At 37.0% G+C, this 26,785-nt stretch overlaps 1 protein-coding gene across 1 annotated transcript in view; it reads right to left on the reverse strand.

Moving 5' to 3' along the window:
• Positions 1–26,785, reverse strand: part of LOC150085636 (attractin-like protein 1) — a 585,126-nt gene that overhangs the window by 221,385 nt on the left and 336,956 nt on the right. The window contains exon 18 of the mRNA XM_090374629.1: positions 15,725–15,925. Within this exon, the coding sequence (XP_090230755.1) occupies positions 15,725–15,925 (201 nt within the window). The remainder of the gene's footprint in view (positions 1–15,724; positions 15,926–26,785) is intronic.

Below are 26,785 nucleotides of genomic sequence, written 5' to 3' on the forward strand. Positions count from 1 at the left end.
GTAACACTGATTAATGGAGCTCTGTATCAGGTGTTTTTTATACCATGTCCTGACCCACACCGTAGTTCACCAGCAGTTGCTTCAATCTGCATAACGACTGGCTGATCATAATGTTTTGGCTCATCAGTGTAAATCTCTATATTTAAAAAAGGTGCTTTCTATTTCTCAACTTTTTTGTGATATTCTACAAAAATCCATATATTTATATTAATTATATTAATGAAAATTATATATTTCACAATGTTTTAATGTCAAAAATGGTCAAAGTTTTACATTTTGGTGGTATTCTTAATTTTTTTTCTTATTAATTATTGTTAATTTGACATTTATTTAGTAAGAAAAATTTTTACAAAATACTTTGTTGAGAGTGAGATAATTACTGCCGTAGTGTTGCTACAGACTGAGGATACTGCCTCATGCGATTTGCAGTTTCTGGTTTTAACAGGTTAGAACAGGTTTCTGCCAGGTTTCGCTCAGTTGCACTGTTGCAATAGGTACCGTGAGTGTATCGTGCTGACTTTAAAGGTGATGGAAGTATTACAGTAAGAAATCTTTTGATTTTGTGTGCAAATGCTTAAATTTATTTTCTTTTAATAGATTTAACTAAATTTACTAAACATGGATAAATTATTAAAAATAAACCAAAAAAAAAAAAAAAAGATGCATTAACACTACCTTTGCAGCTGTCTGATTTAGACCTACGCATTTCAAATGCAAAAAAACAAAAAATTAAAAAGTATGCATTTCAGTCCTGGAAATATGATTATTTGGTAATAGATAATAGTAGATAGCGAAACCAGTGTTGTTGTTATTGGAGGTTTTACGGTGCAGCGGCAGCTAAAGGCCATTATGCACGAAACAATGGTAGGAGATAACAGGCATTATTAAAATTGACATATGTGGGATTTAAGCATCATATTCTTTCATAGCATTTTATCCTTTTTAGGAAAGTGAAAACTGCATTAATATCAGATCTGTTGTCTAATATTTGTTGCAAAGTAGGTGTGATTTGAACTGCATGACTTGATAAGAAGGTGGTTTTTTTGCCATACTCCATTATAGAGAGGGCAGTTAACTATGATGTGCTAGACTGTGATTTGAGCATGGCAGTTTGGACAAAAAGGATCTGAGGAAGAAAGAAGGTAAAAGTGAGTAAGGTGTGCATGTCTTATTTTGTAGTTGTGAAAGTGTGACTTCTTCCTTTCAGTTTGAGTGGAAACTAGATGGCCAAGACTGGAGTTCCAATTTAATCCGAAAGAGTTTGTTGCTTTCTTGGTTTTGCCAGATGGTTTGCCAGTGATTCATACTTCACTTTATTATGAGACTTTTTTTAGTCGGTGAAAGGAATTTTGAAAGAACCATCAACTGGTTCCACAGTAGATTCGGATGCATGGTCAGCACTCTCACTGCCAGGTATTCCAACATGGCTAGCAATCCAACAACATTTTACTACTTTCGTGTTCTTAGCTAGATGAGTCAGCAAGTTTTGAATATTACCCCGGGTAGGTAGTTGTGATGCTTTCTTGGTTGTGTAAAGCTAGAAGGGCACTGAGAGAGTCAGTAAAAATAATACTATGGGTAAACTGCTTTAATTTTATAGCTTCTAGGGCCATTTGTATGGCATGTAGTTCAGCAGCAGCAGCATGGACATAATGATCATTTATGGAGCCGTCTGTGTATATCTGGATATGAGATTCATATTTTTCAAATAGAGAATTATGAAGCTGATTGACATTCTGTGGAGAAAGAGTAGTTTTCCTCCATTCTCGAAGGGACAGATCACAGGTAGCAGGACAAAAAGCCTGTATGCCAGCAGGTCGATTTATTAATGGAAAAACAGCATATAAGTTCTCTCAATTTGGAGTAAATAGACATTTCCACGCTGGATGCAGTGGTTGGCTTTTTATTTTGACAGCATAATTTAACAGTAAAATTTGTCTTCGCAGAGAGAGAGTCGGGGATCGTGAGCTTCAGCGTACAGGCTCTGCACAGGAGATGTGCGGTAGGCTCCAAGAGCAATGCGTAGGCCACTATTTTTTTTTTTTTTTTTTTTATGTGAACCCCAAACACGAGAGGTATTAGAACCTATAGTACTTAATACCATGCTTGGGTTGGAGGTTGAGAAGACGAAAGAAGATATTTGTTGACATTGGACTTGAACTTCTGTAGATTGTAATTTTCAGGAAATACATATGAAGGAAGGTTGTTCCAGAAAACGGCAGTTGAATGAATAAATGAGGAAGATGAAAAGTTGGTTCTGTGGGTTTGAAGTTGGACAGTAAATGGATGTTGGCTGGTGGCAGCACGTGTTTGGACTGTTTTGAAAGAGAGAGCAGGAATTATAGAAGCCAATTCAGAAGAACAGTGCCCATGGATCTGTAGAAGAGGCATGCAGCAGAAACAGTGCATCTATGAGAAAGCGAGTGGAGAGACTCTATTAGAGATGAATCATTAATTAACCTAACTCTTTTGAATGGAATCAAGAAGCCTGAGGGAGGTTTTGGGGGCACAACCCCAGATGTGGGAACAATATTCCATGGCAGGGCGGATTTGCGATTTATACAGAGTGAGCAGCTGTTTGGAAGAAAAGTAACGCCGAGAGCGAAAGAGAAAACCAAGTTTTTTAGATGCAGAGGAAACAATATTTGTAATCTCTTCTAATCTCTCTTGGCTTGTGCCAAGAGAGATTAGAAGTCAGGGTAATCCCCAAAAGATAAGCATATGAGCAGAAGAATCCTTTTTTGCGAGATATAAGACAAGACTGAGTTTTAGAAGGGTTGAAATCAACCAAGTTGTCTTTGCCCCACTGGAGAATTACCTGAAGATCAGCATTTAAGGAATTAGTTGCAGATTTTTGAGAAGTTGAAGGTGATTGAGCAGGACAAGGTTTCTCAAAATGGAAAGTTGAATGCAATGTGCTATCATCGGCAAAACTATGGATAGGATTTCCAGTCAATGGAAGAAGGTCATTGATATACAAGAGGAAAAGAGTGTGGGAAAGAACTGAACCTTGGGGGACACCGGCATTAGTGGAGAAGTTAGAAGATAGAGAACCATCTACCATCACCCTCAGTGAGCGATCAGAGAAAAAACTGGATAACCAATTACTAAAAACAGTTGGCAAACCATAAGATGGAAGCTTGTTTAGAAGACCTTTATGCCAAACACGATCGAAAGCCTTTGAAATGTCAAGAGCAACTACTTGTGTTTCACCGAACCTTTCCATTGAATTAGTCCATAAATGGGTAACATAAGCCAGAATATCACCAGTGGATCGACACTGACAGAATCCATACTGGTGATCGTTGATCAGACGGAAGGTTTCTAGGTAGTTTAAGAGTTGGCGGTTAATTGATTTCTCCATTACTTTAGAAAGAGTAGAAGTAACTGCAATGCGATGATAATTGGATGGGAGGGATTTGTCACCCTTTTTAGGAACTGGCTGGATATGAGCAAATATCCAAGCAGAAGTAAAAACACCTTTGAAATAAGAAAGTGAAAAAAGGCGGCAAAGAATAGGAGTAAGTTCAGGAGCACAGGTTTTGAGAACAAGTGGAGAAATACCATCAGAACCTGGAGCTTTCTTAGCATCAAGGTTCATCAAAATCCTTCTGATATCTTTTTGACGGAAGACCACAGGAGGCATTGAATGGAGCGTGTTGGGAATGGTGGGAGGTGTTTTACCAAGATCATTAATACATGAGCTGGAAGAAAAATGGGATGCTAGCAGGTCAGCTTTATCCTTGGCTGAAGTGACAACAGAACCATCTGGTTTGGACAGAGGTGGGAGCAAAGATGGGCAAAAGTTGCGGCCAATAGCTTTGGCAAGAGACCAGAATGCTGGGCTAGCATTAGGGCAAGAAGCAAGTTTTCTACTCTTAGCCTGTTCAAACTCTAGTTTTGACTGATTAAAAACTGCTTTACAATTGTTGCGAGCTTTGGTGTAGGCAGAAAATGAAACTGAAGAATTAGAAACAAGCCAATTACGATATGCAACATTCTTCTCTTGGACAGCCTTAGCACATTTATTGGAAAAACAAGGTTTAGATAAAGGACGAGATTTTAAAGTGGAGTGTGGGATAAAGGATTCCATTCCTGCAAGAATAATTTCACTGACACGATCTCAGCAAATGTTGACATCAGAAGTTTTGAAACAGTAATCCGACCAAGGAAAAGAAGTCTCGCAGGTCATCCCATTTTGCATTCTTGTAATGCCAAACAACACGAGGTTGGGAATAGCCATGAGATAAAGGTTCCATTGGAGAAGAGACAATCACCAAGTTGTGATCTGAAGTGCCTAAAGGACCTCTCACTTCGACCATGTACTTAGAAGGGTTGTTTGTGAGAAAAAGATCAAGTGTATTGGCTGTATGATTAGGATTGTCCGGTATTCTTGTAGGTAAATGAACAATCTGTGCTAGGTCATTAGTAATTGCAAAAGCCTCAGCATCTCGACCTGCTGGGTCGGTGTGACTAGAAAACGGAAGCCAGCTGGAGTTGTGAACATTAAAATCACCAATGAAAATTACCTCACTGTTAGGAAAGTTGGACTGGAGAAAGTCAAGTTGCAAAGAGAGGAAGTTAAAGAGCTCCAAGTGATTAGTGGAGTTGGGAGAACAGTAGAGACAACAGATGAATTTGACACAATGAGATAGAGAGATTTTAAGCCAGAGAAGATCAAAGAGAGGAGATTCCAAATTGCCAAGTCTCTGACAGGGAATATCAGAACGGACATATGCACAAATACCACCTTTGAGGCGAAAGGAATCATACAGAGAATAATTTGGGCATCTGAGATGAGCAGTAGCTGAATCAACTGATAGCTGGGATTCTGTTAGAAAAAGTACATAGGGTTTGGCAGACTGCAAGTGGAAATGGACATCGTTGAGATTAGAATTGAGACCACGTATATTTGTGAAATGAATTAGGAAGTCCTTGGGAGGTTTAGATTTTTTCGCAGATAAGCTTGCTCTATTAGTTTGACAATTCATGGTGTATTCAATAGTAAGAAATAGTGGGTGGGACATGCTGTATGAAGTAATGAAATTTTTGGATATGGCGTACATGTGGTAAGAATATACCCAGATCCTTGACATAACGTGGCCTCGACAATGCTCCCCGCATACACACTACTCGGACTCCCTCCAGTCACTATCTGGCAGAGTAGAGGTAGCAAGATTATACACTAGCTGATCCGGAAGCCTCCTAGAGAGTTACCAATAGGTTCGGTCCGGTGTACTAACTAGCAGCCGGCCTGCGAACACCGTTTTAGAGCTGTACCCTCGAAATGTAAGGAATATTGGATCTCGCCACGACGTTCAGCATAACCTCAAAAGTCGTCAATCATACTGCATGATGGAAGAGATAGGGAGGGTTGACCGGAACTTAGCTCTAGAGACTAAACATGAGTTCCACCACTTCAAGCCTCCAATAAGCAAAGTGGTGGTATTTCACCAGTTGATGAGAGTCATCTACCACCTAGTACTGCCTGGTAACATAGAGGGGCGGCGTTCCTCCATGTGGTGTGGGCGCCACACCTCGACCCCTGCTTACGTTGGTTCACACCTGGGTGGTCACCCACCATGTACTTGTGCATGGAGGTTATACCCAGGATAACTAACAGTCCCACCATCGTGAAGGTGCAAGCAGAGGATTTGGCTGTCACAGACCATCCGGACTTCGCCAAAATTGGGTCCACTTGACTTGAGTGTCACACGAATATCAGTTCCATCAGCGTTTTAGACTCCCAGGTAGCAAGTACAGCTTGTCTGCATATCTGAGAGAATGTCTGTGACAACCTCAAGGACTATGGTGAATAGAGTCCAAAGACCTCAAGATACTAGGTCTAGCAGAGTTGTAAACTGGTGATCCGTAGTCTAACCTTGATCTTACGATAGCATGATATAAAATGGAGTGTATGACGGTCAGCATCCCATAATGTAGCTGATAATACTCTCAAAATGTTTAATTGCTTGAAACAATTAAAGGTTCTAAGTTGCTTAATATGGTCAAGAAAGGTCAATTTTTTATCTAAAGCTAACCCAAGAAATCAGATGGTAGAACAGGTATATCATGACTTCTACAGAAATGAACTGCAACAGTTTTTTCAGGTGATATGTGAAAACTGTTATCTGCAGCCCACGTTGTAATCTTATTAACAGAACTTGAAGTTGTCTCTCAATCATTCTCATGTTCTGGGAGTGACAAGATATACTAAAATCATCTGCACATATAGTAGTAAATACAGTGGCTGGAATGACCTTAGTAATTGAGTTGATTTTTATAATGAATAGAGTGGCAGTTAAAGATGAGCCCTGTGGAACATTTTGGATGAAGTTACGGGAAAGGGTGGACTGAATGCGGACCTGAAAAGACCGAAAAGCTGCTTCAAAAAGTTTTGTATAAACCTTGGCATATTACCCCTGAAGCCTAATGTGTATAGATCATGGAGAATTCTGTATCACCAAGGTGTGTCAAAAGCTTTCTCAATGTCTAAATAAACTGTAGTCAAATGTTCCTTCCTTACGAAAGCATTCCGAATCTGGTTTTCTATTTGTATCAAGAGGTCTAAAGTTGATCTACCTGTATGAAATCCACACTGCGGTGAATTGATAAGATTGTATTTGCTCAGCAACCAGGTAAGACGAGAGTTTACCATTTTTTCTGTTATTTTACTAATACAGCTGGTGAGGGCAATAGGTCGATAGTGACGTGGATTCATTGAGTCCTTGCCAGGTTTTAATAATGCTATGACATACGAGAGTGTCCAGATATCAGGGAACGCATTTTCTGTAAAAGCCCAGTTATATAGCAGGAGCAAGATATGAAGCAACTTTTCACTCAGCTCTTTTAACATGGAATAGTGAATTCAGTCAGGTCCAGCAGCACTAGATTTCAAGCTGTTAAGATCAAGCCGTACTTCAATTATCGTAAAGGGACAGTTGTACGGTTGGTGGTGGTCGTCTGTTAAAATTTAGTGTCTGCTTTTCAGCAAGGGGACTTTCATTTCTGGAAGTTTGGTGAGTATGAGGATATGGCAGAGGTTTCAGCAAAAGAATTTTCCGAGAGTGTTAGCTATGTCTTCAGGTAGTGAAACATCATTTACATTCAGTATTGACAGTTGCGAAGGAGGATATTTGTTATACATTTTTCTAATATTTTTCCAGATGGTTTGTGTTTTGGCAGACCACATAATAGTTGAAGCAATGCTTTTCCATGACTCTCTTTTGCTTGCTCGCTGAATGCGCCTAGCATTGGCTCTGGCTTTCTTAAAGTGCACTAGATTAGCAGCAGTAGGGTTTCTGTGAAATTTATTCCTGGCTTTATTTTTCTCTCGTTTGCATTCATTGTTCCACCAGGGTTTTGATCTTATTCTATGACTTGTGGACACTCTTGGTATTGTTGCTTCGGTGGCCTGCATTACTTCGCTTGTTACATAATCAACAGCATTATTTACTGACACATTTGAAACTGCTGTTTCAAATGTGTCAGTAAATAATGCTTTTTCTAGGATTGCTAGCTGCTTATATTTTATCCAATTAGCTTTGGCAAAGTTCCATTTGACTATCTCATTATGACAAGGTGGTGAATTTGATTCTATATGACAGACTATTGGACAGTGGTCGCTACCCAGTAGACTCATGAACAGACCAGTCAAACAGGGGAAAAAGGGCTGGTGAGAATAGAGAGGTCATTTGCTGAGCTTGACCCAGAAGGTAGGTGAAAATAAGTGGGTAATCCAGTATTCAATAGTGCCAGATTAAACTTATCTAGAAGCTGTTATAATATTTTTCCGTGTTTATATGTATTATATCACCCCAGAGAGGATTATGTGCATTAAAATCTCCCATAATGCAAAAGGGGAAGGGAGCTGAGACACAACACTTTCAAGATCAGTGTAAGAAATGTCTTGGTTAGGGGGAAGATATAAGGAGACAATGGTAAAAGAAAAGCGAAAGGATATTCGAGCAGCTACTGCTTCTAGATTTGTTTGTAGTATCAATTGCTGCAATACCCACTACAATTCCATTGAATAAAACGGCATTATTTTGGGTGAAGTGTGGTCCTCAGTTTCTGTCCAAGGGGGGCTGTTGGCATATGGTGAGCAGATTTTCTTTTTGGGAAGTACGGTCTTCCTGTCTCCATCTCTTCTTCTGGGAAGAGGTCGAGAACAGGTTCTTCGTGGTCAGTATTTTCTTCCATTTCTATCGAGTCAGTTTTAGTAGAATCATCACTTTTTGAGTACATTGTAGTAGTATGTGGAACAGTGATTGGTGTATTAACAACTTTGTTTGTCTTAGATGGTTTACTAGAAAAGGGCACAGCTTCCAAAATTGACCAAGCCCAATCTGACTTTGATCTGTATGGGGGAAATGTTACCTCAGTTTGAGTACCCATCATTGTTATTCTTTGCACAGTACTGGTTACTGCAGTTGGCGTTTGGACTACTTGAGCAAAGGTGGGTCGAATGTTAAATTGAGCTTGTACTAATTTTTTTTGCTTCTTGGTACGAAGATTTTTTTTTTGGATTTTACCCGTTGAATGTCTTTTTCCCCCCTTTTTCCATAGGGGGCAACCTCTGGAGTAGACGGTATGTAGGCCATTACAATTTAAGCATTTGTGCTGCTTTGCTTTGCAGTCAGAGTGATTGTGCTCGGGTGAGCCGCAATTTGCGCAAGTGGCTAAACCTCTGCACACATTTTGGGAATGTCCAAATTTTTAGCATTTAAAACAGCGTGTTGGGTTAGGAATGTATAATTTTATCTGACAATTCAGATAGCCTGCTTTGATGGATGTTGGAGGTTCGGGGATATCAAATGTTAGTATTATATTCCGAGTTGGAACTAGAGCATTGTCTCGTTTGGTATATATGCGCTTTACATGCAGAATTCCCTGGTCTTGTAATTCATTTTTAAACTCTTCTTCTTCTGAGAGGTTTACGAGATCCCACTCGGCTATCACACCCCTGGAGGTGTTTAGAGTAGCATGAGGGGAGACAGTGATCAATAATCCTCCAAAGAATGTTAGTTTTTGGAGCCATTGCGATTGCTTTTTGTCTGAGACCTCAATGAGCAAGTTGCCAGATCACAGATGCTTGGTTGTTTTTGGAGATCCAATTAGATTTTCTAGGAATTTCTGAATTTTAAAAAGTGAGATAATACCTAGAGACTGTTCTTGAGTGGAATGCAATACAAGGTGCATTGGTGTCCTTTTAACAGTGTCACTTTTTTGACGTTTAGCACTGCATGAGTTAGTCTTCTATCTCATGAGTAACCATATCAGAATCCCTAGGTCCTGTAGGGGAGATCATTTTGCTCCTTTTAGCCCTGGAAAAATAACTTTTCTTTCCAGGTTACCGGCCCCACCACGGGGAGGCAGGAGCAGTGCCACAAGGGTAACCAAGCGGCTGAGTTAGTTTGGTTAGTAAGACTAGTGGAACTGGTGTAATTTGCTTAATATATCAGATGTGTTTGGCTGGCTATCGGAAGACGAACTGGAAAACACATTACCAAACATACCATAGGAATTTTCAGGAAGCTTTTCCCAAATTTAGTGATATTAGAAAAGCTAAATTTCAAGAAGAAAAAAAAAGAAACTCGAAAGACAGAAAAATATTTTAAATTTAGGTCAAGCTAACAGTAGTAAAGTGTTAGCGAATGAAGTTTCATTTATTTTATCAAATAAAATTGCAAAGAATTCATTGCCTTATACTAGTAGTGAATTAATAAAAAAATTGTGTAGTGTCATGATTAGAAGGTCTTTCTAGCGTTTTACCAGAAAAACAGAAAGCTACCTTGATTAGTGCCACCAAAAATATTCCTTTGAGTAATGATAAAGTTTCAAATCGAGTTCATAAAATGGCAGATGTAACACTCAATGAATTATTAGGTAGAACCAAAAGTTGTGTATTTTTTTCACTGGCATTTGATGAGTTGACTGATGTTTCGGGCATATCACAATGCATGTGCTTTGTTCATTAAATTCAGCATGATGGCAGCTGTGAAGATTTTTTGGCTATTTTGTCGCTTACTGGTCAATACAACTGGAAAAGACGTATATGACACACTTATTAAATTCCTCACAGTGCACAAAATTGATCTGAGTAAACTTGTATCAACTGTTACTGATGGTGTACCTTCTGTGATGGGTACAGAGATGAAAGGATACCTAATTTTGTATATTACCACTATTTAATTCATATTGAGGCCTTGTGTTCATGAATGAAAGATCAAAAAATTATTTATATAATGTCTTGAATTCATTGTTAAAGTCATCAACCATTTTATTGCTAAATCCCTAAATAAGCAATTTCTAAAAATATTTTAGGAAGATCTTCAAGCACCCAATTCTGATCTTATTACCCATACAGAGGTTCATTGGCTCAGTCATGGAAAGGCATTCTCCAGAATTTGGGAGGTGTTTGAAGAAGTAAAAGCTTTTCTAATAGAAAGCAATAAAGAAAACATTTTTAATGAAATGTTTACTGAAGATTTCAAGATTACACTTTCATCCAGGTTTGACATTTTCAGCTGAGGCTACACAGAAAGGATAAATTTATGGTAATTTTATACAAGGAGATTATTGCATTTGAGAAAAAACTTCAAATGTTTAAGAATCAAGTTTTAAAAGGAAATTTGCTTCATTTTCCTACTCTTAAAAAATGTCTGGAGGAAACTGCTGAGGAGTGCCCATCATTTGAAATGAATGTAATCAAAAACCTTAGTGACCAATTCCAAGAAAGATATGAATACTTGATAGAGCACCCCTCAAAATTTGAAATAACGATAAATTACAGAAATTTTGACATCAGTAACTTGGAACAAATTTTAAATCAAAATGAAGTAGCAGCTGCCAAGTTAGAACTTGTTAATATGCAGTCGTCTTTAGCTCTGAAATGTCTTTTCCAACACAAAACTATTTTAAAATTCTGGGGATCTTCCGACCACAAAAAAATTTCCTTTATTACAAGAAGCATTCAAAGTACTTTCTATGTTTGGATCAACATAACACATGTGAAAGTACTTTTTCATTAATGAACAATATCAAAAACAAAAAAAAAAAAAAAGGACAAGATTGTTGACATCACATTTGGAAGAAAATTTGCGATTATCTCTTCATAATGGAGAAATTAATTTGAAAGGTTTGGCATCATCTTTTCAAAGTCAAGGTTCACACTGATAAAGGTAATAAATATTAGTGCCCAAAAATTTTAATTGAGAAATATAATTCTTGTATGCATAATATGGCTAAAAAATTACTTAAAAAAGTGCATTTTTAATCTTCACGCAAAAAAATTAATATTTTAATATACGGTGCTCGCACATATTATAAGCTGCAAAATCTTGCTCGCTTAAAGCAAAAGGTTAAGAACCCCTGCTTTACATGATTATTTTTTGTACTAGCATATTAGAGAAAGTATTAGGGGTGAGAATGTTCTTGACTTCATCATTACTAACAAATCAGATGACATCACAGAGCTGAAAGTACAGATACTTCCTGACCCTTCACTGTGAGGAAGTGATCATGCAATTGGAAGATGAAGAAAAATATTGCAGTAGTTAAAGATAAAGGAACAGGATTTAACTTCAGAAGAGGGGACTTTGACAGTTTAAGGTGCTATATCGCATCCATGAATTGGGTAGATTGTGGAGGGAGGGCGAATATATTTGAATTATGAATACATTTAAAGCAAAAAACACAGAAGTCATGAATGCATACATACCATTAAGAAAATATTGCAGGAGGAGGATGCTGAAATAGATGACTGTAGAGCTGGCTGGTCAAAAGAGCAGAAAAAGATTGCATGGGATAGTTACACAGTGGTGAAAAGTACTGAAGTCTACTACAGATACAAGTTGATCTGTAATAATACCACAAATAATGTTAGGGAGACCAAGACTGTGTATGAGAAAACACTGGCTAAAAGAGCAAAGGATGGGGGCAAGGAATTTTTCAGGTATATGAGTACAACGAAGAAGAAAGCTAATCAGATTGAAAACTCGTACGCTGGGTGTGGAAAATTCGTAGATAACCCAGCTGAGGTTGCAGATAAACTAAATAGATATTTTGCATCGGTATTTACTGACAAAAGACCCTTCACGCTTAAAAGAGGCTGTGCAAGTGAAGCTCAGACATAAAATTAGTAATTTCATAATTATAGATGATTGTTTATTAGAAAAACTTTTCAGCACAAATGCAAGTAAGGCATCTGGAGATGATGGCATATACCTGGTAGTTTTGAGGGAGACTGCAAGAGAGTGTATTGAACCATTGAGGTTAATTATGAGGGTATCTTTGGACTTAAGGAAGATTCCCTTGGATCGGAGAAGTGCCAATGTATTGCCAATATATAAAGGAGGTTCTAAGAGTGCAGCTGATAACTACAGACCAGTTAGTCTGGCTTCCCTGGTAAGAAAAATCTTAGAGGCAATGATTATGGGTGCAATCCAGGGACATTTAGATAGTTTTGTGTCTTTTAGAATCAAGTTTAAAATCATGCTTAAAATCATAAAAATCATGTTTAACTAACTTAGTAAGGCTATTTTGACTTATTTATTCACAAGCTGGATGTAGGGAACAATTTCAACAGTTCATTTGGATTTTAGCAAAGGAATGACTTGGTCCTCATGAGAGGTTAATGCATAAGCTTGAACAGGTTGGAAGATTACTGGTAAGATTTTAAGATGGATTACTGAGTGACTGCAGGGCAGAAGGCAGAGAGTTGTGATTAATGGATATTCTTCAGATTGGTGTAATGTCAGGAGGGGGTCCCTCAAGGATCGGTTCTTCGACTACTGTTGTTTCTCATTTTCAAAATTACAGACGAAGGGATAGAATACATGATGTCAAAATTTGCAGAAGGTATAAAGATTTATACAGTTGTTAATGATCAGTTCCAAGCAGCGTGCCTTCATGATGAACTGAAGAGACTTCAGGAATGGTTAGAAAAGTGGCAGCTAAGTTTTAATGCAACAAAATGCAAGATCTTACTTTTGGGCAAGAGCTACCCCAAAAAAATTTATACACTTGGCAGAGATGAATTAAAAACAGTAGAGGAAGAAAGGAATCTTGGAGTTATGATATAGGCAGATATGAAGTGTAAACAGGCAGCCAGGAAAGTCCATGGTATCCATGATTTATCGAATGTTATACTGTAGAAATAGGGAGGTCATAATTCCATGAATAAGGGAATTCTAAGATCACATTTGAAATACTGTGTTCAAGTGTGGAGATCTCACCTGGAAAAAGACATTGAGCTTCTTGAAAGGGTCCAAAGATGAGCAACTCGAATGGTGATATTGGCAAAAGGACAACTGTATGAGGAAAGGCTCCGATTATGTGGGCTACAGAGCTTGGCAAATAAGCATCTCAGAGGTGATTAGTAAAATGAATGAAAGTGGAATTTTCACTGTTATAAAGAATTCTTTATAAGGAAGCATATAATTTGTATTTTCTTATCTACTTGGTATGGTTGCCTCCCCCCCCTCAGTGCAGAAAAAGTCTGTAGCTTTCTTGCACTATATGGAGAATACTATTACTATTAATAGTAATACTACTATTAATAGTAGTAGCTCAGATTAAGAACCTGAGGGGGCATAGATTCAAATTGAGGAAAGACAGTTATAGAATAGCCGTGAAGAAGTTTGCCGTTAGCCAGCAGTTAGTTGATTGCTGGAACAGACTTCCATTTGTTGTTGTTGTGGAAGTTGACAGCTTACATAAATTTAAGGCCGAACTAGACAAACATTTGGAGTGACCGGATGGGTGAAATGGGAAGAGTTTTTTTTTTTTTTTTTGGCTGATGCTATATAAGCTTGCTTTCTTGCATCATATGCCTCAACTAATGCTAATGTTAATTACATGCTACCTAATGAGAGACTAGCAAGTGCCATACCAGATTGCCATAGCAGTCTCATCTTTTAAATAAATAACCAATTAATCTTTTGGTAAAGGCTTTCTTCTGCTATGAGTATAAAGCCTATCATATACAGTCGATTCCAGTTATTTGAGACACATCGGGACTAGTGCATTTTGGCCCGATTAAGCGGCTGCCCCAATTATCCGAAGTTTCATGTAAATAGTTAAAAATACAATATACCCCCCTCCTTTACAATTAGTTCCCGGTACAATCAAATCACGTTATGACGAACTCACCATAGTAAAGTACCGTTCACTATACTATGTGTAGTAAGCACCAGTCATTGTGATCATGTTTGTGAATTGAATTTTAATTCTATTAAACAGTGATTCTAATTAGTGAAAATAGGAGGAATATTATCCACAGGCTATAAAAGTAAAGATATATTAAGCACAAATTTACCCTTTATTACCTTACCAATTAAAAAATTAAATGATATGTGAAAATCGGAAGAATATACCTGATAATCAGAATAATTAATATGTACTGTAATATGTACATACTAACTAGGTGACATTTCTATTCGCTGACATTTGTGGGTGGGAGTTAAAATTTAAGACAGTAAAAAGATAAGCAATCAATAACAAAGAACACGGCGCACACAAATTGCAAGTAACACGATATGCGCAAGTGAGAACAGAGTAATAAGTTACGAAGCTTTAAAAATAGGAATGCAGAGAAGATTATGAAAATTAATTTTTTTATATGATTGAAGATTTCATGGAAGTGTAAACACATTTCACCCTAATAACCCACAGAATTCCAGCTGTCCGTATTATTGCAAATTCAATAACATCAAGTTTACTATCCATTTATAATAGATTGCACTAACAGAAAAGTCCAATAAACAGATGACTGCTAATTGTTTTATTATTTTATGGTTGTAACTTCCAGAAATTCGGCCGAATCATGTAGTATGGTTGGAGACAATTGTACGATAATCTTCTGTGGTGTGGTCTCCTGCCCCGATTAAACGGCATGTTGTCCCAATTAAGCGAAGTAAACCCTGGCTATTTTCTCTATTGGATTCTGTTTTCTAAGATTTGTCCCAAATAAACAGCTGCCCCGATTAACCGGTGGCCCAAACAAATGGAATCCACTGTACAATAGGCATTTTAATGTCTGCAGCCATAAAAATTTAAAACAGGGCAAGAAAATCTTCCTACTAACACCACATTCAGTAGGTTGAGAATTCTTCTTGACTCCAAGTGACCTCTAAATAGCTTGAATAGAATGAAGTAACTGTTGTAATCAAAGTCACATTTTTAACAATAAAATGGATATTAATATACTATGTGAAATACTGAATATTCAAAAATTAAAAAAAAAAAAAAAATAAAATAAATACTTGACTTCATATTATTTATGCAATTTTAAATTGTTTCTTGAGTCCCTGAAGCAGAAATTAAACAAAAGGAAACCTATTTCCTACGAAAGGCAAGCCATTTATAGTGAAATAATATTGTATTTTTGTAGACATTTAAGAATTTAAGATTTGACTATGGGTATCCATTATGAAGACAAAGATGAGCAGGTAATAGGTCTTCTCCAAACTTTCCTACTTGCAAACTTGAAAAGGACAAGCAGCCTTTCTGTTACAGACTCAATAAACAATGTGGAGAAAAGTGCTTAATTTTTTACATTTTTGAAAACGGATATTAAATTAACTATTTTTGTCAATTCTCTCATTTATCCACTTAAATCGATAAATTAAAAAATAAAAAAATCCTAATAAAAATTTCAAAGCTTAAATTTAGCATTAAAAATAAAACTTTAGATATTCAAAAAACATAATGTAGTACCTACCAGGACAGGATGTGAAATACCATTGACCAGAAGGACAGACTGAAGTATTTACAGTGTAAGTTGATCCATCCCATACAACTGGTCCTGAAGCAGATCCTTCAAGACACACCCCTAGCCCAGTACCACTACCGTCATCACACCAACCACAGTGAGGATTCTTCTGGCATTGGTCACAAGTTTGAATATCCTTACAACTCAGTCCTATAAACAATTCAGTATTCTGTTTAACAAAATTTTTCAATAACAAAAAAGGAAAAATAAAATGGGCAATTTGTAAAATATTTTAACCCGGTTGAAAAAAAATAAAATAAACAAAATACATATACAGTCAAATTTCATTAATAAAAGCTTTAGGGGACCTAAATTTTCATGTTTTGTAATAACGAGGTTTGTAGTAATGAGTTCTTCCAAAACTGTCAACATTTTACGCCCCCCCCCTTTTTTGGCACATACCTAAGAATAAAAATAATATCAAAAATAAATTAATTAATTTAAATCAATATCATAAAAATAAAAACAAAAGCCTTGTCTAACAACACAGTAATAGGAATAGCACAGTTTTTAAAGATTTTATTTTTCTTTGCAAGACAAACTAAGAGAAAAGCAATTAACGGAAATGAAAATATTGGACAGCATATATTTTGATATATACAATATGTTAGTATCACAGTAAAAAGAATTAATTGTAATATAAAGGAGGGCTAAGGTAAAGAAAGTCTGCACGAGAAGCACGCAAAAGTTCGATGAAATTTAACGGTAAAAGTACTTTGCCGTAACGGCATTTGTATTGTTGCTCGCTCAGTAAACAGACGGTGGGTATTATCGGTCTGGAGTAGAAGTTGAATCCCACAGGAGCTTGAAACCCTCCTGAAGTGAAGGTGGAGAGGGGGGAAAATAACCTGACCTTTTTTCTTTAGAATCACTAATTGAATTAATTAACTGAATCACGAACAGAGTCATATTGGAAGTTCTGGTGTCGTAAAAAATGTTCATAACGTAGTTTCACCAGTAAACTTTTTCGTAGTTTGCCATGCTTCTCGTGTGGGCTTCCTTTGCCTTTTTTTTTTTTTTTTAATCAACAATTTATCCACTAGTCCACCAGTGATTCTAAAGAAAAAAGGTCAGGTTACCCCCTCCACTTCGGGAAGATTTCAATCTCCCATGGGATTCAATTTCTACTCCTGACTGATAACACCCACCATCTGTTTACCGAGTGAGCAACAATACAAATTCCATTATGGCAAAGTACTTTTACCGGTAAATTTCATTGAACTTTTGCATGCTTCTCATGCAGGCTTTCTTTACCTTCACCTAAAGGAGATATACAAACCATTAACTTTTTGATAAATTAATCTAATTTAAAGAAAGAATCCAATGTTCTTTGTACAGTTTTGTCCTTTATGCATTTTAACTACAGCACAGGCATTACCAAATGCAACATTTATTTCTTTATCAAGGTTTACTGCAGGCCAACACATTCTTTATTATGCTCAATGCATTTTGGGCATCTTTTTTAGATGGCAATGTGTGTGCTTCTTCACTTTTCAATTTTGTAATTAACATATTAACCGAATTTTGTAATAAAAAAATATATTTACAAAGGAAAGCCTATCCTTTTGCAGGTGAATGGTAAGTGTTCATATAAACAAGTGCATTGTATAAACCAAGTTTGTATTAACGAGATTTTACTCTATATAACAAAGCATATTACAAAATATTGGTACAAATTACCTACACTATTTATACTACAACTGGCTGGACCACTTCACCCATATGTCACAGCTGAATGATTGCAGAATGTCAGTTTGAACAGCATGCTAACATCAAGTTCTTTAAACTTGGGACACATGCTACTGATACTGCAAGCACTACGAAAGATTTAGGGATATGATGCTTTGAAGAAAGCAGCAGTTTCAGAGTGATTTAATTGGTTTAAAAATGGGCAGGAAACAGTGGAAGATGAAACTCTGAGCAAAGTAGTATTAGAGCCTATAGTACTTAGTACCATGCATGGCTTGAAGGCTGAGTAGCTGAAAGATGTTTTGTTGACATTAGACTGAAACATTTGTAAATTGTAATTTTCAGGAAATACGTATGAAGGAAGGTTATTCCAGAGAATGGAAGTTGAATGAATAAATGAGGAAGAAGAAAAATTTGAAGTTGCACAGTAAAAGAATGGCAACTAATTGTGGCATGCATTCGGGCTGGTTTGGAAGAGAGAGTAGAACTGAGACCACATATATAGGCGAAATGAATAAGGAAGTGATTGGGAGGTTTAGATATTTTTGCAAATAAGTTTGTTCTATTAGTTTGACATTTCATGGTGTATTCAGGAGTAAGAAAAGGTAAGGGGGGCATGCTGTATGAAGTAACGAATTTTTTGGATATGGCATACACATGGTAAGAATATCCCAACTCCTTGACATAACATGACCTCGACAATGGCCCCCCCCCCCTGCATACACGCTACTCGGACTCTCTCTCCAGTCACTACCTGACAATAGAGGCAGCAAGACTCCCAGAAGCCTCCTAGAGTGTTGCCAATAGGTTCGGTCTGGTGCACTATCTAGAGGCCGGCTTGCAAACTGTTTTAGAGCTGTACCCTCAAAATGTAAAGCACATTGGATCTTGCCATGATGTCCATAACCTCAAAGGACATCAATTGTACTGCATGATGGAAGAGAGGGTTTGCCAGAGCTTTGCCCTGGAGACTAAACATGGGTTCTACCATTTCAAGCCTTCAATAAGCAAAGTGGTGGTACTGCACTGGTTGATAAGAGTAATCTACCCACTAGTATTTCCTGGTAAGACAGAGGGGTAGCATTTCTCTGTATGGTGTGGGTGCCAGACCTCAACCTCTACATCCAGACCCTCACTGTAGATGACCACCTAATTTCGCACTTGGGTGGTCACCTACAGTGTGCTAGATATTGTAAGGTCCCAGCCTTACAATAAATTATAAAGTTTGTTAAATATTGGAAGAATTAATTGTGGCGTATATAGTTAGTTTCAGACAAGTATCATTTGTTAAGAAACACTGAAATTCGAAGGTTAGTCCAAACACACCCAGTTAGTTAAATCTCGGTTGTATGGAAAAATTCCTTAAGCGAGTCAGTAAAAGCAATCATAATGGACCGAAACAAATCCCACTTAAGACAGGAGCACATACTCTATAGAAAGGGCACTGAGTGCGGAAGTGGCCCTATTATAGATTTCACGGTTCGACCTCTAGCAGGTGTGGGCGACTAGAAATGGATATGGGGGTGAGGTCACAAAGAAAGCCTGAAACTCTTAGCTGACCGGAACTTACGTTTAAATTCTAGAAATATCCAGTAATTTCCAGTCTATCGGAAGTTCGATCACACTAGGAAAAAGAAAGCACGCCCACGGAATTGAAGGGAGACGAATAGGATCACGAATGAAAGGATGTGGAAGTCAACGATTGGCCAGTAAGAAAGCGGTGGGAAATTTGAGAGAAAGGAGAGAAGGGAAGAAAAAATTGATACTGGGTTCATTCGGAGAGGAGTTTTTGTGGTGGAAGCAGTCCTGGGGAGATGGAAGCTGTAGTGGGAGAATTGATTATAAGAATTTATTTTGTGAAAGTCTAGAGTCGGAAGTATCGTTCCCTTGAAGAAGTTAATGCAGTCTATGGAGGAAGAATGGTGAAACGCCATAGAGGCAAATTTCTCGATTGAGCAGTTGAGTGACTAGTCGACCCGGAAGGTATCCCAGTCCTCGGACGCAACGCAGATGGAGGAAGAAAGGAGATAAGATCCGGTATTATCTTCAGCCGTGCAGTACCCGGTAGAGAAACCCAGGATAGATTACTATGTTCCCCGGATGAGCAACCTTTCGCTTTCCAGTCCTCACCCCGAGCAGATAGGAAGAGAGACCGAGCAGGGAGGAATACCAGACCATTGCGTAAGTGTTAGAATAAGTACTGAGAATATAATTTGTAAAAAGGGGAACTAATTTAATAATGAAAAGGACTCTAGGAGGACGCTATAAGTTTTAAGAGAGAATGTCAAAGTACTAAATATATATACATATATATTTGAACGAGTGTAATACTTAAGGAGTGATAATTTAATTTAGTATAGAGATCAGAGTAATGCAATTTAAGAGTAAGTTAATCTGTAGTAGGAAGTAAAAATTTTGTCCTTGAATTATTGTGAATGTTAAATTGCTGTGAGTATGACTTATTTGGGGTAGAAAATGATTAAACAGGTAAACAATTAAATGAGCATCTAGCCCTAATTGTGAAATAGTGGATTAATTGAACGGAAAGGTAACTAAGTAAATTGGTTGGATATTGTTGACTGTTTGCAAGTAAGGATTCTGGAATGAATATACATGTATTTCCTAATAAGTTGGGAAACGAGCACTTATGAAATTATATTTTGTCTGTTCATTGGCTGATGGTGGTTTATTGACTTACATGGACTGTTAAGGAGCAAAGAGACAGATTGTGCATTGTGAGGGGTAATAAATGCCCGGACCTACTGAAATCTTTGTAGAGCAACATGAAGAGACACAGTGATATATATGTAGATATATATAAGTATTAGGATTTAGTAGTTCTTTTGATAACAAGGTTGACTGTAAATTACAAGATATATACACATTTAAAAATTAGTAAAATAACAAGTGTCAAACTAAATACTGTATTCTGTTAAAGGTTATTGTAATTTTCTTATATATAATATGACAATAAAAAACAAATTTGTATATTCTACATTCTTGTGTGTGTGTCTGTCATTTCTAAACTCAGCCAGTCCAGTGGAAGAATACCTTAATATATTAGGGGTCCCCGTGAGTCTGGGAATTTTCTGAAATCAATCAAGTCAGGTGTAAAAGTGGGAGGGGTTAAAATAAGGGGATATAAAAAAAATATAACATAATATAATATAATTGTAGGCCTCTTTGAGGAATAGGATTTTCAGAATAATAAAGATAACGAAACCCACCCCCACAATATCATATTTCAGGATTGCTCATGGGAAGTTATATCCAGGAGTATTAACAGTCCCACCATCATGAAGGTGGAAGCAGGCTGTCACAGACTGCCCGGACTTTGCCAAATTAGGTCACTTGATGTCACCCAAATATTAGTTCCATCAGTATTTTACACTCCTGGGTAGCAAGCATAGCTTGGCATATCTGAGAGAAGGTCTACGACAACCCCAAGAAATTGTGCAAAATGATAAGCAAATGACTATCGTTGAGAATGTTCATAAAGTTGGGCTGTCTCAGTACACAGTACAAACAATTTAAGGCACAGTACAAATGATGCAAGATTCAGGGATGCACTGTGTGTGTGTGCAAAGTTTGTTCCATGACTGATGTTGGATGAGCAAATGGTCTGCAGGAAAGCCATCACAGGTGATGTGTTTTAAAAATCTGTGCAGCATCCGAGCTTCCTAAGAAAAGTGGTTAGTACACATGTTCGCAGTGGATGAGAGTTGGATGTTTGCCAACTCTCATCCACCTCGTACTTGGATATATTTAGAGGATTCAACATTGGTGTGAGATCAAGGTACAATCATCCGAATGGCACACAAAAAAATGTCCCCATGGCCTAAGAAGTCTCATCCAACAGAATCCATGATCAAATTCATGCTGATCATTTTTTTTGATGATGAGATATAGTGCACCATGAATCTGTGATGGGGAAGCATTACTGCTGCTTACTATGTTGAAGTTTTGACACATTTGCATGAGAATGTGAAGCAAAGACAAAAATGGAAGGATGGCAAACCTGAACCATAACAATGTCCCAGTTACACGGCAATGGCAATTCTTGGCTGCAAAAAAAAAAAAAAAAAAAAAAACCAGTCAGGCAGGCAACATCTTCCCTATTCCTCCAACCTTGCACCATCTGACTTGTGGCTATTTCATATAATTGGGGCTCTGGGAGCTATCATTTTGCTACAGTGAATGACATCAAAAGAATGACATCAAAGAAAACACCAAAGCAGCTCAACATGCATATAAAAATAATGATAATAATGATTATTATCATTATTTGCAATGGAGCAAATGTGTGTGTGTGTGGGGGGGGGGGCTTGTACATTTGGTTTGTTATTTTGGTTTTTAGGAGCATTAGCAACTAAGGCCATATTTCTCCAGGGATATGCGGTGGTCATTCCCTGACCTTTCTGCACCCTCCGTATTTGGTGGTCACAGGCTCAAACCCCGGTCTAATCAAGAAGCGTGTGCTACGCACTGTTGCTCCTGCCCACCTGGCTACGGAGGCACCTGTACATTTGGTGCATAATATTATCCTACAAAAAGGAATCCAGTGAGCAAGCTGACTACAGCATTGGAACTGCATGTTCCGTGTATCACCCTGGAAAGTGGAGATCTAAACAGGCTTGAACATCCTTGTGGAAGAGAGGGGGGGGGGGAAATCACCTTGTTGGAAGAGCACATTGTTGCCAGGCTCATCCTGAGCAACTACAGGATTAGATAACTCTTTGTGAAATAACTTTTGTGAAAAACAATGGGCCTTATGCCATTTTGAAATTTTCTCTATGAAACACTAACTATGGAACTGCCTTGGATGTGTTTCTAAACTGTGTTAGGTTTTCATTTCTTTACACTGTGTTAGGTTTGCACTTTCCATGTCACTTTACCTTTGACATGGAAAGTGAGCTTATCACTAAACACAAAAGGTTTAAGCAGCACTTCATCTTCTGCCATCTTAATAAACACCAATGTTCAAAGAGAATGTCTGACATTTAAACTTGTTATCTGTAATGACTTGTTTTATTTGCAATTTACTTTGTATATCATTTAGGCTGCACCACACAAGCTGTGAAGCACCAAATTTGATGTAACCCGATACGTTGATATTTGGATGAAATGCCTCCTTACTCCTCCTCAATGGTCTCCTTACCATGGTGCATAGAACATTCAACAGCCACGGTAGACTTATAGCAATTATAGATGGAACATTTGCTCAGAGTTCTGCCAACTTTACACAAAAAGTTAACCAGGGTATCTCACCATTTCTGTTTATACTGTAGCAGCAATGCAGATGGTTACTACAGTAATCAATAACAAATGGGAATGAAAAACTCCAACCTAATCTATTATTTGTAAATGTGTTTGTTAGAGTCATGTTGACTCTAACAAACACATTTACAACCTTTTAAAACTGTGAAGCAGCCTTTGACTTGTAAGGTATAGGGGGTATTTGACAAGTTTCTTGCCTACTATGAAAAGAATGAAGCTTTTTTTTTTTCATGAAAAAGATGGAACATAAAAGGTAGCGAAATCTATAATTCTTAGTACTGTGAATGGGTTGATGGAGATGGGGAGGGAGTGCTGGAAACTTTGCTCTGAGGCTAACCATTGATTTCACCACTTCAAGCTTCTAACAATCAAAGTGGTGGTACTGCTGCACTGGTTAATGATAATCATCTACTACCCGACATAATTACCATTAGGAGTAAAGGTCTTCACCTGCACCAAGCTAGAGATTAGGTGCAGGTGAAGTTTTTACGGCTCCAGCTAATAGAAGTTTTTCTTAAATTTTTACCATTTTATTGACTTAATTGGCATATTAATTTATTTTCCCTATAATGGTTTTATATTCTTATAAGTAGCTTTATATTCCTAGTTATGATATAGTTTATTTTGAAAGAGATTTTGTGGGTTATTACTTAGTATCGGTAAAACCTGCTGCATGTAGTATTGATATGGAATAGCATTCATACATCTTGAACTTGATAGCGTAATACATAGCACTGTAGTAGGAATCTGTTAGCTTAGTATAGTATTGGCAATTAATCAATTAAATTTATAACTCCTTTTAAATAGTATTGTTAATTAAATAGTATTTAAATGAAAATCATGCCCCAGACTAGAGCAGCAAAGTAGTGAAAATGCTGTGGTTCGCGGGAGAACCGAAGGGGGCGGGCAATTCTCTTTGATATTGATTGTGATCGCTGAATTTTGATCTTCAATGCAGTCTTCAAACGACAAACTATAGTGTGATCTGCTCTACATTGAACCCAGCTCATTGTGATAGGCTTGGTTTGGACATCAATTTTGGACCTGAAACTTTGATATACAGTCGAACTTGTTTATAACGAGCATCAAGGGACCGACAAAATTTCCTTGTTATAACCATTACTTGCTAAACCCCTGCGGCCGTTAAACAGTGAACACTTTATATCAGTGATGAGTTAAATCTGCCTCCTATTTTTTTTTTAAATTCTCAATAACTTGATAAAAAGATAGATTCAAAAAACAAAAGAAATATTAGAAAGAAAAAATAATATAAGTATATAGCTACATATTATTTGTATTGATATGCTTGTATAAACTACAGTACGCTTAATATTAAACACAATTTATTTGTCTGAAATTTTAAAACCATACACTTAATACTAAATACAATTTTTCTCTGTAATTAAAAGCAATACTATTTAATAATATTATTAAATGCGGAAATTCGCCTTTAGCCAGCGGGCAGTTGGTTTGTGGAATAGACTTCCATCGCTTGTTGTTGAAGTTGATAGCCTAAACAAATTTAAGGCTCAGCTGGACAGGTATTTCGAACGAATTGAGGGGTGAAATGGGAGTAGTGGTTGTTTTTTTTTTTTTTTTTTTTGGCTGATGCTGAATAAGCTTGCTTTCTTGCATCATATGCCTCAACTAATGCTAATGCTAATGCTAATAATAAACACGATTTTAATTAGTCATTATTTACGAATCTTAAAATTAATGTTTGTTTTAAACATTTCACTTTGATATTTCTTAAGTTTCTCCTTAAAACACTCAACGCATTAAAAGTCTCATTACTTGCCTCAGTTCCTTCAAAAACATTGACTGTGTCCATTGCACCTTGAGCTTGTGAGATTGTCGGCTCTGATTTAAATTCACTTTCAATTGTCATCATATCATCATCATCACAATCATCATCTTTACCATCGTCGTTATCATCTTTGTTAGCACAGCATCTACAATGTCATTCTCTGTAGGAAGACCACTAGTTAATAAGTTCTCATTGACTCGTCAAATTCATCAATGTTATCTGTATTAAAACCTACAATGTTGTTACATAACAACCATTTGGATAGTGGTAAGTTGTTTTCTTTGTTTCCATCTTCTTCATCTACAATTGAAATTTAATTTGAATTTAATTTTGATTTCTTGAAGCAATTTGATATGGTTGTCAAAGTAACGTTCCATGCATCATTCAATAAATTTATAGCATACAATATCGATATAGACTAAGTTTCTGTTCTCTTTGACTGATCAGATGTAGAACTAGAAATCGCTTATAAAATCCTTTCAAACTCTTGATTACCCCTGTGTCCATTGGCTGTAAAATTGATGTTGCATTGGGAGGCAAAGACACTAGCTTAATATTGGACAAATTTTGAATCTGGGGATGTGTGCAGGGCAGTTATCAATTAACAATAAAATATTTTTCTTCTTTTTGAATAGCTCTTTATTCCAATCATTTATGCATTGCCGAAAAATATCCTCCAAAGTCATCCAAGCTTTCTTGTTCGCAGTGTAATCCACAGGAAGTTTCCTTGTTTTTTAAACACAAAGGTTTTAATGATTTTCAGATAGGAAACAAGTTTTTTTTTTTTATCAGTTCCTGTCATATTTGCGCATACGAGCACCATCAAGCGAGCCTTTGATTTTTTCCACCAACACATTTTTCACCTTTGAATTTAAATGTATTATCAGGTGTCAAATTGTAAAAAAGTCCTGTTTAGTACGCATTGTAGATATCTTTGTCATTGAAATGTTTCCTGATTTCTGCACAAACACGGTCAATCCATTCATTTGCCATTGGATCTGAAGATCGAGATTCTCCACTAATTTTTGCATATACGATGTTACGTCAGTTTTTAAATCGATCCAACCAACTGTTGTTACACACAAAATCATCGTGTCCAAATTGTTTATCAAAATTTTCTACTTGAGCCTTCAAGATCAGTCTATTGAAAATCCAGCACTTTTTTGTGTGGTGAACCACTGAACCATTTAGAATGTGTGAGGTTTTCAGTTATGTTCTTTTCCAGTGCCAATATGTAAACATCTTTATTCTTCCACAATGTCAATACACTTGAAGAGGACAAAGAACACTTTTTACACACTTCAACAGTTTTTGCAGCACGTTCTAACTCACGGATTGAGAGACTCTTTCTTTTGATAGTAGACATGTTTCCGAAGGAAGGATTTGTTTCTAACTAATTTCACTTTAAAATGATAGTAAAGTGATCTGCATACAAAGTTCTTAGACGTCCTGAAATGCATACAACGTTAGAAGTCCCGAAATACATTTATGGTTCAGTGAATACAAGACAATCTGTAAATAGAGTAATGCAACAAGTGGAATGCCAATGCACTATTGCATAGCCCCCATCCCTGGAAGGACAAGGTCATAAACTGGCTGCTAATCTGATGCAGGTGGTCATAAAGCTAAGTCGCCTTTTTCATTTTCATCTATTCCACCAAGAATTGGGGATTTTTTGACTACCCGAGCAAAAATTTGTTTCAAATTTTGTTTGATACATCCGTGTAGTACGCTGGTTATAACAGTGAGCGATTGTATGGGAATACACATAAATTAAAATCATTATGGCTTTTTGCTCGTTACAACCAAGTTAGACTATATGACCATTACACATGACCAATGGGGCTGCAATATGAATTTTACAAAGACAGAATACCTAAGCAGGGTGGAAACATCCAGACGAATTGGAAGTTACACAGTCTATACATCTAAAAACTGTTGACTTTTTCAAGTATCTTGGATGTAGATTAACTAAGGAAGGATTGGGGAAAGAGAAAGTGAACACATGAATTCATCAAAGTAGGAAGATTATTAGTACTCTTAATATGTTGGGACAACAATATTTCCCGTAGAACTAAAAAACATATTGGACAGTTGTTAGTGGAATCAGTACTTTGCTATGGCTGTGAGGTGTGGACACCGAAAGAAGGTGACAAAAAGAAGCTTGGCGTCCTAGAGATGGACTACTTACATCAGAGTACTAGGGTTTCTAGTCTATAGAGCATAGGTTCCCAAAG

This window comes from Mastigoproctus giganteus, chromosome 5, assembly GCF_048544385.1.
Source record: "Mastigoproctus giganteus isolate SK-2022 chromosome 5, ASM4854438v1, whole genome shotgun sequence".
Taxonomy (NCBI): domain Eukaryota; kingdom Metazoa; phylum Arthropoda; class Arachnida; order Uropygi; family Thelyphonidae; genus Mastigoproctus; species Mastigoproctus giganteus.